Source organism: Rhamphochromis longiceps, linkage group LG5 (genome assembly GCF_057381845.1).
Source record: "Rhamphochromis longiceps isolate RC_006_pf linkage group LG5, R_longiceps_female_GT1.1, whole genome shotgun sequence".
Taxonomy (NCBI): domain Eukaryota; kingdom Metazoa; phylum Chordata; class Actinopteri; order Cichliformes; family Cichlidae; genus Rhamphochromis; species Rhamphochromis longiceps.
In genome coordinates, this window is record NC_140561.1 from 14,429,856 (window position 1) to 14,442,089 (window position 12,234).

General features: G+C 38.0%; 1 protein-coding gene across 4 annotated transcripts in view; it reads right to left on the bottom strand.

Moving 5' to 3' along the window:
* The window catches only part of slc2a9l2 (solute carrier family 2 member 9, like 2), a 169,419-nt gene that overhangs the window by 100,668 nt on the left and 56,517 nt on the right, over positions 1 to 12,234 (bottom strand). For all 4 annotated transcript variants that reach the window (XM_085406006.1, XM_085406004.1, XM_085406005.1 and 1 more), the window contains 2 exons: positions 9,605 to 9,706; positions 9,194 to 9,269 (listed from right to left, as the gene is read on the bottom strand). In XM_085406006.1, the coding sequence (XP_085262132.1) occupies positions 9,194 to 9,269; positions 9,605 to 9,706 (178 nt within the window). The remainder of the gene's footprint in view (positions 1 to 9,193; positions 9,270 to 9,604; positions 9,707 to 12,234) is intronic.

Sequence of the window (12,234 nt, forward strand, 5' to 3'; positions counted from 1 at the left end):
GTCTAAATATATTGAATTTGAATCTTACAATGGGATCATCCCATTAAAAGGCTTTCTCTCTCTCTCTCTCTCTGTCACACACACACACACAAACACACACACACACACACACAAACACACACACACACACACACACACACACACACACACACACACACACACACACACACACACACGGAGAGAGAAGTAAGTTTCTAGGTCAGCCTGGGAGCTGGTGAATTTGAATCCACCAATCAGAGAGGCTGTGCACTTTTCCCCACCAAAACAGGTGCATCTGTTTACACACGCAGCAGCACAGAGAGACACAGGATTTTTGCAGTCTATTTCTCATAGTGACGACTCCCCTCAAACAAATGACCGTAATTTCCTAACCGTAGGGGCTAGAACGGTCATTCTTACACCGTTTTGTTCAGAAGAGATGGGGGAATCTTCAAGTGTTGACAATTTAATATTAAAATATGAATTTTTAGAGATATATGACATGGATGACTTGTTGACTTAGAAGCCACGAATTCCCCAATATGCAAATTTGAATGCCTGAGACCACAATATGTGATTGGCTGGCTGGGAAGCCGTGCAGGCCCTGATTTGTGGATTTGAATTCCTCAGCCCTCAGATATGATTGGCTGGCTTAGAAGCCACGAAGGCCCCAATATGCAAATTTGAATGCCTCAGGACACTTATTTGATTGGCTGGGAAACTGTGCAGGCCCTGATTTGAAAATTTGAATGTCTCAGTCCTCACAGAGGATTGGCTGCCTGGGGACCTGGCAGAAATATATAGAAATACTATTATTAAGCGTAAATACTACATTTAGTAGAAATACTATGTTTTAGCACAAATACTATAAAAAGAAGAAAAACTATAATTTAGCAGAAATACTATATTAAGCACAAATCCTATAAAAAGCAGAAATACTATATTAGGCACAAATCCTATAAAAAGCAGAAATACTATATTAGGCACAAATCCTATAAAAAGCAGAAATACTATATTAGGCACAAATAGTATAAAAAGCAGAAATACTATAATTTAGCAGAAATACTATGTTAGGCACAAATCCTATAAAAAGAATAAATACTATAATTTAGCAGAAATACTGTATTTAGCACAAGTACCGAAAAGTACCAGAAATACTATGATTTAGCAGAATAGTAATAACTTATTGAAACAGAAATGCACAGAGGGACACACAAACACAGGCTCTAATCCAGTCAACCAGTCTAACTATATTCAATTTAAATCCTACAATGACATGCTGCCAAATAAGGGCAGGGTCCTCTCTTTCCCACTAAACACACACACACACACACACACACACACACACACACACACACACACACACACACACACACACACACACACACACACACACACAAAGGGAGAGAGCTGCCGAATTTAAATCCACCAATCAGAGTGGCTGTTTACGTTTTCCCGCCAAAACATGTGCATCTGTTTACACAGGCAGCACAGAGAGGCACAGGATTATTGCAGTCTATTTCTCATAGTGACGACTCCCCTCAAACAAATGACCATAATTTCCTAACCGTAGGGGCTAGAGCGGCCATTCTTACACCGTTTTGTTCAGAAGAGATGGGGGAATCTTCCAGTGTTTACAATTTATCATTAAAATATGAATTATTAAAGATATTTGACTTCTAATGCACCATAACTGAGTAGAGCGAAGCAAAAACTGCCTTGACTTGCCCTCAAACAACGCTTTGTAACTTGAAATCTGTTTGGAGTATCGATATCATTCTTTCACCGTAAGAGACAGCAGGCTTTGGTGAACAATCATGGAAATTTTCAGGTCTCTGTGGAAATCCAACAAAAAGTTATGACGAGAGAAAAAAGTGGTTCATTTCCACAGTTTGAAATCTGAAGAAATCTGAGCAAAGGACGAATTTCCTACCCTCAAACAAGTCCAACTCATTTCAGAACGATTATAGTTAAGAAAGAAATTCTTGAATTGTGAGCGTCAGGAGTGTCTGAAGATATGCCGGGACAAGCCTCATGTCTTAACTTTGCTTCGTTAAGGAGATATGACGATTCGAATATGCCTCTCATTACAGAAATGCAGCGATGATTTTGAACAAACTCTCCATTGACTTTATATGGAGAGTTTTCTGACCTTGTGTTAGTCTGAGGAGATTTGCCAAAGTTCTATGAATACCACAACAATGATAGTGACATTTTCTGAAAGCCAGCAAAAATACCTACGTTTTGATGTATAATTTGTGGAAGTTGAGTGAAAATTGAGCAAGTAGCAAACAGTTGTTCGGACATGAAGAGAAGACTGCAAAAGCTTCAGTGTCACACTGGAAGCCAAGAGCATAGCAACCATAACAACGCATGTATTTTGTGAAAAATCACAATTTTGCAACTCAAAACTTTAAGAGGCATAAAAGTAAAACAGTAAAAGATTTGAAAAAGCTGAATTATACCTGAATAGCCCAATAATTTGTGAACATTTTAAAATTTGAATGGTTGTTCTAGGTGAAAGTATGAGGAAGTAGTTAAGTTTCAAAAACAAGCAAATTTTAGCAGAATTGCTGAAGTTTCCCATTCATTTCAATGGGACAAATTAAAGGAAAAAAGCTTAATATTTTAAAAAGTATAATAGTTAAAAATACCAAAAGATATAGCAGGAATTAGCAAAAATAGCTGAATAGTTTAAAGTTTGAACGGTGAAAATAGCACAAAAATTGTGGAAGTAGTTAAACGGCGAAAAGTGTACGGAAGTCCTAAGAATAATAATAAAGAATAAAGAGAAACAGGAACTCAATAGTGTGGATGCTTAAAGCATCCACACAATAATAAAGAATAAAGAGAAACAGGAACTCTATAGTGTGGATGCTTAAAGCATCCACACAATAATAAAGAATAAAGAGAAACAGGAACTCAATAGTGTGGATGCTTAAGCATCCACACAATAATAAAGAATAAAGAGAAACAGGAAAACAATAGTGTGGATGCTTAAAGCATCCACACAACTAGAAAAAATTGCATTTCCTGCGAAAATGCTGTGTGGATGCCTTACGCTGAAGATTTCTGCTGAAAAAAGCAGAAAAAGTTGAAAAAACAAAAAACATTGCCCTGAGCGAGATTCGAACCTGGCCTTTCTGATCTATAGGCGGCGTCTCACCTTACTGGACCAAACTGATTCTTACAAAGAAGAGGTGGAGAGACTGACAATTCTGGTGAAATTAGCAGAAGCTGCTTAGTATTGTGCTAATAAGAGGTGAAAAGGCTAAACATTTAGCAGAAAAGAGGTGAATCAGAAGAAGTTCTGCTGAAAAGAGGTAAAGAAGCAAAAAGATGAGTTGAAAAGAGGTGTAGAAGTGCTTGCTGAAGATGGCTGTATGTGTAATGACACACTGGAGAGTGTCAAGAAAGCAGAGCGCATGCAAGCAGGGAACATGTGTAGCAACTGTCACAGGTAGGATTCGAAACTCTGCCCCCGGGTCTCACGGCAGCTGCCCTACCCTCTGAGCCAAATGAGTTCTGGTCTCAAGCAAATATATGATGAGAGAGAAAATGTGCACTGTGGAGCAGAAGCTCAAATTAGCAGAAAAGAGGTGAAGAGGAAGAACTTTGTTGTGAAATGAGGTAAAGAAACTGAAATTTGTGCTTAAAACAAGTGAAAAAGCTGAACTCTGAAATCCTGCTAAAACAGTAGTAGAGGCTGATATTTTTCAGCTACTCACTGAGCCAAACTGGTTCTCACGTAACTGAAAAAAGGTGGAAAAGCTTAAAATTCTAATGAAAACAGCAGAAGAGGCTAAGTGCACTGTGGAGCAGGAGCTCTAATTAGCAGAAAAGAGGTGAAGAGGAATAATTTCTGCTGAAAAGAGGTAAAGAAGCAAAAAGCCGAGTTGAAAAGAAGTGTAGAAGCAGAAGTGCTTGCTGAAGATGGCTGTATGTGTAATGACACACTGGAGAGTGTCAAGAAAACAGAGCGCATGCAAGCAGTGAACATGTGTAGCAGCTGTCACAGGTAGGATTCGAACCTCTGCCACCGGGTCTCACGACAGATGCCCTACCCTCTGAGCCAAATGAGTTCTGGTCACAAGCAAAGATATGATGAGAGGGAAAATGTGCACTGTGGAGCAGCAGCTCAAATTAGCAGAAAAGAGGTGAAGAGGAAGAACTTTGTTGTGAAATGAGGTAAAGAAACTGAAATTTGTGCTTAAAACAAGTGAAAAAGCTGAACTCTGAAATCCTGCTAAAACAGCAGAAGAGGCTGATATTTTTCAGCTACTCATTGAGCCAAACTGGTTCTCACGTAACTGAAAAAAGGTGGAAAAGCTTAAAATTCTAATGAAAACAGCAGAAGAGGCTGAGTGCACTGTGGAACAGAAGCTCAAATTAGCAGAAAAGAGGTGAAAACAGCAGAAGAGGGTGAGATTTGTGCTGATAAGAGGTGAAACTGCGGAACCAATCAGAGGTACTGCTTCTGTCTGCTTCATCAGGCTGTGTACTTGTATGTATTTCTGCCATAGACTGTTAACCAGAATCTGAGGTCCATATTAGAAAAGCTGCTAAAATCATTAAACTTTGCAGAATTGTAATAAATTATCAATATGAATTACCGGTCTGTGATAGTGTATAAATTTGTAGTTAAAAAAAAAACATGTGGGCCAAGGTGGAATCGAACCCACGACCTCTGGTCTGAAGAGCGGTGTCATTACCAATCGCGCCACCTCTAAGGGGGCGGGCGCTTTGAAAAAAAGGGTGATGAGGAGTCAGAATTAGATCGCGGTGAGACGCGAAAAACGCCGTTTTTTGGAGTTACAAAACGTCGTGTAACTCAAAAACTAGGTGGGATAGAAGCATAATTCTTGCACTGGGTGAATCAGCGGACTTTGGTGTACTTTGACTGCGATTTACATAGCTCTTTGTATCTCCGTCGCGGAGATATGACGAGAGAAGAAACGGCTTCATTTTCGGAATTTGAAAAATGAGAGGAGGACAGATTTCCACCCCTCAAACAAGTCTAACTCATCTCAGAACGGTAATAGGTGAGAAAATAATTCTTGAATTGTGAGTGTCAGGAGTGTCTGAAGATATACAGGGACAAGCCTCATGTCTTAACTTTGCTTCGTTAAGGAGATATGACGATTTGAAAATGCCTTCAGTTTCAGTATTTCAGCTCTGAGTTTCACAACCTCCCCATAGACTTTGAATGGGGAGTTTTTAGACCATGTGTCACTTCGAGGCAAATTGTGAAAAAAACGTAACTCTCACAATAATTATAGTGACACTGTCTTAAAGCCAGCAAAAATACCTACGTTTTGATGTATAATTTGTGGAAGTTGAGTGGAAATTGAGCGAGTAGCAAGGAGTTGTTCAGACATGAAGAGAAAATTCAGAACGGACGAGTGTGCAGTGGGAGTTAATTGCATAGCAACCATAGCAACACATGTATTTTCTGAAAAATCACAAAGTTGTAACTGAAAACTTAAAGAGTCATTACATGAAAACGGTAACAGATATGAAAAAGCTGAATCACACAGGAATAGCCCAATCATCTGAGAACGTTTTAAAGTTTGAATGGAGTTTCTAGGTGAAAGTATGAGGAAGTAGTTAAGTTTCAAAGACAAGCAAGTTTTAGCAGAATTGTAGAAGTTTCCCATTCATTTCAATGGGACAAATTAAAGGAAAAAAGTGTAATATTTTAAAAAGTATAATAGTAATAAGTACCAAAAGATATAGCAGTCGAAAGCAGAAATAGCAGAACAGTTTAGAGTTTGAATGGTAAAAATCGGCTGAAAACTGAGGGAGTAGTTAAGCGGCAAAGAAACGGAGCAACTAGAATAATAAAGGATAAAGAATAAAGAGAAACAGGATCTCAATAGTGTGGATGCCTACGGCATCCACCCAATAATAAAGAATAAAGAGAAACAGGAAAACAATAGTGTGGATGCTTAAAGCATCCACACAATAATAAAGAATAAAGAGAAACAGGAACTCAATAGTGTGGATGCTTAAAGCATCCACACAATAAAGAATAAAGAGAAACAGGAACTCAATAGTGTGGATGCTTAAAGCATCCACACAATAATAAAGAATAAAGAGAAACAGGAACTCTATAGTGTGGATGCTTAAGCATCCACACAACAAGACTTTTGAGTCATGGAACAGGACAGAACCTGAATGAACTGAAACAACACTGTAAAGAACAGTTGACCAATGAGAGACTGATGAGTTCATACAGAAAATGATTACTTCGGCTTATTGCTGCTAAAGGTGGTTCTACAGTGACAATCATGTGGTGTACTATTTTCACACATTCTGCATTGTGGCTTAGTTTTTATTCGACACATAATGAAACAGTGTCTCGTGTTGCTGGTCGTGTGAGTTTGTCACTGAATAATTTTACCTTTGGTAAGGACAAGATAATTATGTATTATATACTGACACATAACATATCATTTTATTATCTCTGTATGTCTTAATTTTGCTGCCATGTACAGTAATTACAGCTAATTAATTTTTATAAGTTACCCTAAAGAAACATTTTAAATGCTGTAAAATGTAGAACGCTGTCACACAGAGCGGTGGTAATAATTTGATGCGAGCTAATCAAAGCTTCGTCCTTTCCTTTCTTTAATTGACGACCTCCTGTTACATCTATTTTATTGGCGCCAGTAATTTACTGCAGTGGTGCCATATGGATACATGCTTGGCCAGATTTCATGAGAGTTTAGCATTAATAAACAACTGGTTATAATTAAAAATGTTACTTACATTATAACTTATAAATGTAATTAACATTTTCACTTGACTGCAGTTTTACACTTTGCCCTTTTTCCATCTTCCAGTCCATCGTTTTCTATTTGACAGCACTAATATCCAGTTGAGGGAATATGTTTTAGTTCCATAAGCAACCACACTATGAAAACATGATATTTTTACAGAGCATTAACTAAACCAGCGCTGAGCTATTGTTTTAGATACATCACTATTTTAAACAATAAAACATACCAATATTCAATTAACAAAAAATATAATTATTTATGTGGTGGACTGTAATAACCAAAGGGTGTCACAGTGTTGTTTGAGTGTACTGCTACAAAACCCAGTTAAGTCTATTCTGTTGCATTCTCCCATGTAACAAGACTGCTGCAGATGGCAACTGCTAGCAGTAAATTAACCTTCCACCGATCACAGTTTTAATCTATTCTAATGTCGTCTATAAAAATCTCCATGAGTGATGGAAGTGAACTTAAAAGCCATCAAATATGTCTGCCAAATTTTGTTCTTCTAAAGGTGAACCCTGAGACACAGTGAAGAAACTGAAGCCTATGCCAAATTGGCTATTAGTCCTTGTGACAGCACTTTCTAGGACAGTGCAAACAGGGAATCCAATAAAGTCACTCCCCTGATCTCACACTGAGTAACTGCGCTGTCTGAGGCTCATTCAGCTTCCTCTAAAATATCCCATCGCACCACTAAACCCTAACAAGTACTGTACAAGCGCCCAAAGTGTGTCATTCCTGCATGTTTTGAATGTTACGTTGACACTGTGAAAGCTGGATAACTGTCTGCGACAGTCATATGAAGAAGCACAGAGAGATTATTTATCTCTTTTATTGCTCTGTTTAGCAGAATGGCAAAAAGGACAGGGTGAGAGAGCGATAACGACTAAACTACAGTCCAGGTGAGCTTCATACAAGATGCTACAAAGGCACAAGATACACCAATGCAAACAAGGAATAACTCAAATCTGTATCTGATGATTTCCTATGAGCCAAGACATTATTTTGGTTAAAGAAAAAAAATCTGTGAATTTGTTGCAACTGTGACAGCTGCACTGATTATATTTCAAATACTAGTTCATAGTGCTAAAATACAGAAAACTAAGAAATGAAGTGAAGTAAAACACAACCAAATTTGGAAAGTAATAAGCTCATCCGGGACAATCAGGATCAGAAAAAGAAAGATTTGAATAAAAGATTCATTTTTTTAAAAAGGTTTAGTTTTTGTTCTCTTACAAGTACAACGCAAAGCATTAGCATTAGCATTAGAAAATGAAAATGACATTTGACAAAGTATTTTGAATGCTGGCCTTATCAAACTGCAAATTGGAAAAAGAGGAAAATGAAAGAAAGAAACATTCAGATATAAAAAACAATACCAAGAAAGCAGCTTCAAGAGACAGAGAGACAAGAAAGAAGGCTTTCAAGATTCAAAGATTCCAAGATTAAGAAAAAAATCATATATTTGAAGAAATAAAATTATAATTCAATGAAAGGGGAAGCTAAAAAGAGAAAATAAACAATAAACAAAAATAAAAGCTACAGCTCTGCCTTTTGTCATTATCAAACAGGAAAATCTCCCTCTGCTCTTATGGAGAAATATAATCTTTGTTTTTGAAATATCTGGGCCATGGTTTCCATGGTGAAGTGACTTAAGAGGAGGTGTGGCTGCTCATTTATCCACTGGAAGGCTCACATCACTACTGGGGTCATCCCTCTGGTGAAACCCCACCCCCACCCCCACTCTCAAGCCATTCACCAGGCATCAGTAGTGAGAAGCTTCATTTGTTTCAATAGGCTATAAATCATCACTGTGCAGTCAAACGATCTTCCTTTCCTCAGTGATTACCTCAAAAATGCACCTTAAAAAGAATTGATTGACTCAAATGGTGTTGTTATGTGCATTATGTCTGTGTCTCAGCATAAGGTTGTCTCATTTTCTTCCTCTTTATTAAAGAACTTTGGTATGAAAAAAATAAAACAATAAAATGTGCTTCACTTACTGTTGTGTGCGTGTCAGGTTTTTGATATTTTCTCCTACTCTGCAATTTCAGTCTCATTCTAAAGACACTGAGACACTTTACTGGGTGAATGCTCCCTGGAGATATTACTGCACAAGGATGAGCATGTGTGATGACAGGAATAGCTTCACCTTGAAACTTAAAGTCAAACTTGCACAAGACCTGCCGTGGACACTGCCACATTTGCAGGACAATGACATACACTGTATACTGTATGGCTCCTTTTTTAGTATGCTAATATATGACAGGAGCTTACTTTGCGATGCCAATCATTCCAGGCCGGAGTTGGGGAAAGTCACATTGATTATACAACAGGTACAGTACTTCACTGAATTACAGACACAGATTATTGAGCTAATCTGCTTGCAGGGTGTTTACTTTGATCGAAACAGAATATGTGAGTAGTTTTACCTGGTCCAGAGCAAAAGGAGGCAATCACAGCGAGTATGCAGACGTAACTGAGGTAGGGCATCCATGACACTCTATCCTGAAAGGAATCAGAGAGAGCAAGTGACATAATCAGTATTTTGTTATATATTACAGTTGCTGTACAGTGTGGTATTTAAATATTTTGCATTGTAAAAGTTTTGCTAGTAAGTAATTACAGTTCAAGATTTTAATGATACTGAATGATGCAAAAAATGTTTCATAATAAAAGTGCATTTTTTTTATATAAATATATGTACATTTATAGAATTTTGATGAATTTTAGAAGTTTGAGATTTGCAACTGTGTTAAAATCCATGTTTTCTCAGAATATATTTTTATGTTGCCTCTTCAGATATTGTATGTCTAGTATAAAGGACAGGAAGTGTGGCTTACCTGGAAATTAAGAAAAACTGTGAGTAGGCTGAAGAACACGGCCATGGAAAAGAAACCAAATATGAGAAGGGGCTTCCTGCCAATTCGTTCTATCACCAAGCCCTGGAGAAAAGACAGCATAATAAACAACAGGGTTTTGTATATCATTTTTGGCTGCAGAGTTAATTTTATCCAATTTATAGATCTGGGATCCACATGCCAATGGTCCACCATGATAAAGTTTATGACTATTAGAATTTGTCATTCCTTGTATGATTTGTAAAAAAAATTAACTGCACTCCGCCCATACAACCACTGAAAGCAGCCCATCCGCCCAATCACATCTCTTAACATGACCGGCCCCTCCCCTACCTTCACTGTCTAGAAAAGCTTTAGTGTGGAAGAAGTGGTGAGAAGATGGAGCTGGAAAGCTGAGAGAAAACTATAAAAAGGAAGTAAAAGCATAATGTGTCAAATTAACCAACATGTTAGCTATCGCAGCAGCTGCACCGTGAACAGTAGTACCAGAAACAATTAATAACCAGGCCTCACAAGTGACAGGAGGCTGCAGCTGCTAGCACCAGCTGTGGAGAATAGGCGAAGTGATGAGAAGGGTGAAATTAATGTGGTAAGAAAATTAATGGAGGAACATAATTAGGAAGAGAGAGATTCAAGGATTCAGGTAAAATGACAATGAGTCACTGCTAATAGCTAAAGTGTAGCTTCTCATTGTCACACGCTGCAGTGCAACAAAGAACTAACCCGACAACAACTGTGCCAAGCATGATATCAATAATCAAACAAAATGAAATGAAATATGAACATTATATGTGTACGCTATATGTAGAGTGAGATATATCTCTGCTGAAACCTTTTCATTATTTAGAGACACATTCTTTATGTTGGCAGAGCTCATTACAGCCAGTTTTTGTAGCGTACTGACCTCTGGAATTTTATTTTTACTTGATCAGTGCAGGAGATAGATTAAAAACAAATAGTTAATGCTAATGGTTCTAGTGTAAAGTCTAGTAAAGCCATTAAAGGTCACTGATCATCAGTTTATCAGAGTGAGGGTTATGGTCCTGGCTTAAAAAGTTGGCCGACATATCTGTAAGGGAATTTGCCAGTTGGTCAGCACAACATCTGGGCATCTTTTAAGGTACTGTAGCTTTGCATAGGTTGACTCACTTTATAAAGGTCCAAATCAAATGTGTCCTGAAAGACCAGAAGTCATTACAATCACAGGACTTCCCAGAGTCTTTAAAGTGATTCTGCATTGTCTGACCTTAAGAACATTTGACTTTCCCGATAAATGAGATCTGATTGGCTCCTACTGGTCTCATGGGTAACCATATCACTGATTTAGATGGCATCATTTTGCAAAGTTGTCCTATCCCTCAAACCTTGCTGATATGCTGATTTACTTCACAGTTCACCCTGTGATTTGCTTCAGTGAAGCAAAGGCTTATATCCAAGAATTACCATCACAAATGGGATGGTCTGAGGTGCTGCCTATATATACAGTAACATATACATACAGATTTCATCATCCATAACACTGCATGTGGCTCATCAGTGATTCTGTCACAGTAGGTCTTTGACCGGGTCCGTCTAGATTATGGATGCAGCATGAGCCATGACCCTATTCAAGTGCAGGCCACAGCTGCAGGCCTTCTTCCATCATAGTCTGTGTGAATTAAATGGCACTGCTCTTACCTCTTAAAACCAGTGGGACTTCATGACGTTGTGCAAAAAGGTCACTGTTATTTGTACAATATTTGTTCCCATACCAAGGGGCTTCTGAGTTGAGACTGAGAGGCAAAGATAGCGGGTGTTTATGTATGGTGTAGGGGAGGTGCTGAGCTTTCTTAAGAAGAAAACAGATTTTTTTTTTTATGTTCCAAGAATACATTGGCTTTAATTTTGCTTTTTTAAGCAGTTTCCTATTAGCATGTTGCAGAATATATCAGTCTTCATTTGTAAATGACTCCAAAAGCACTGCAGTTCACTTAGGATGTATGTGTACATGTGTGTAAATACAGTGTCCATACCCTACTAGTCCCTGTAGGCACCAACTATTAATCTTCTAGGCTCTACCCACACTGCAGAGGCACACGGATTTGCACACAGCAGCAAAACTCCAGTTCATTAAGACCTCTGAAGGTGCGAGAAGCTGAATATTTATAAGCCTTATTTTATATTTATATGACACAAAGTGACAACACACATTTGTCTATTGTAGCTTTTGTGAACTGTACAAAGATGGTAAAAAGAAAGTACACCCCCTGATCATTTTAAGGGTTTACATATCAGGACAATTTAAAAATCATCTAGTCCCTTCCAGGTCATAAACTTAGGTAAATACAACGTCAGATCAACAACACAACAGATTTCACAATGTCATTATTTATTTAAGAATATTTAAGCCACAATCTAGAAACAATGTGTGAAAAATTAAGTGCACCCGATGACTCAGTAGCTTGTAGAACCTCTGGCAGCAATAATTTGAAGTAATTACTGTCTGCATGAATTTATCAGTGTCACATGGTTTTGGGTGAATTCTGGCTGACTCCTCTTTACAGTGTTGCTTAAATTCATTGATGTTTGTGGGTATTTGTTTATGCATAGCCCTCTTAAGGTCTCCTAAGCTG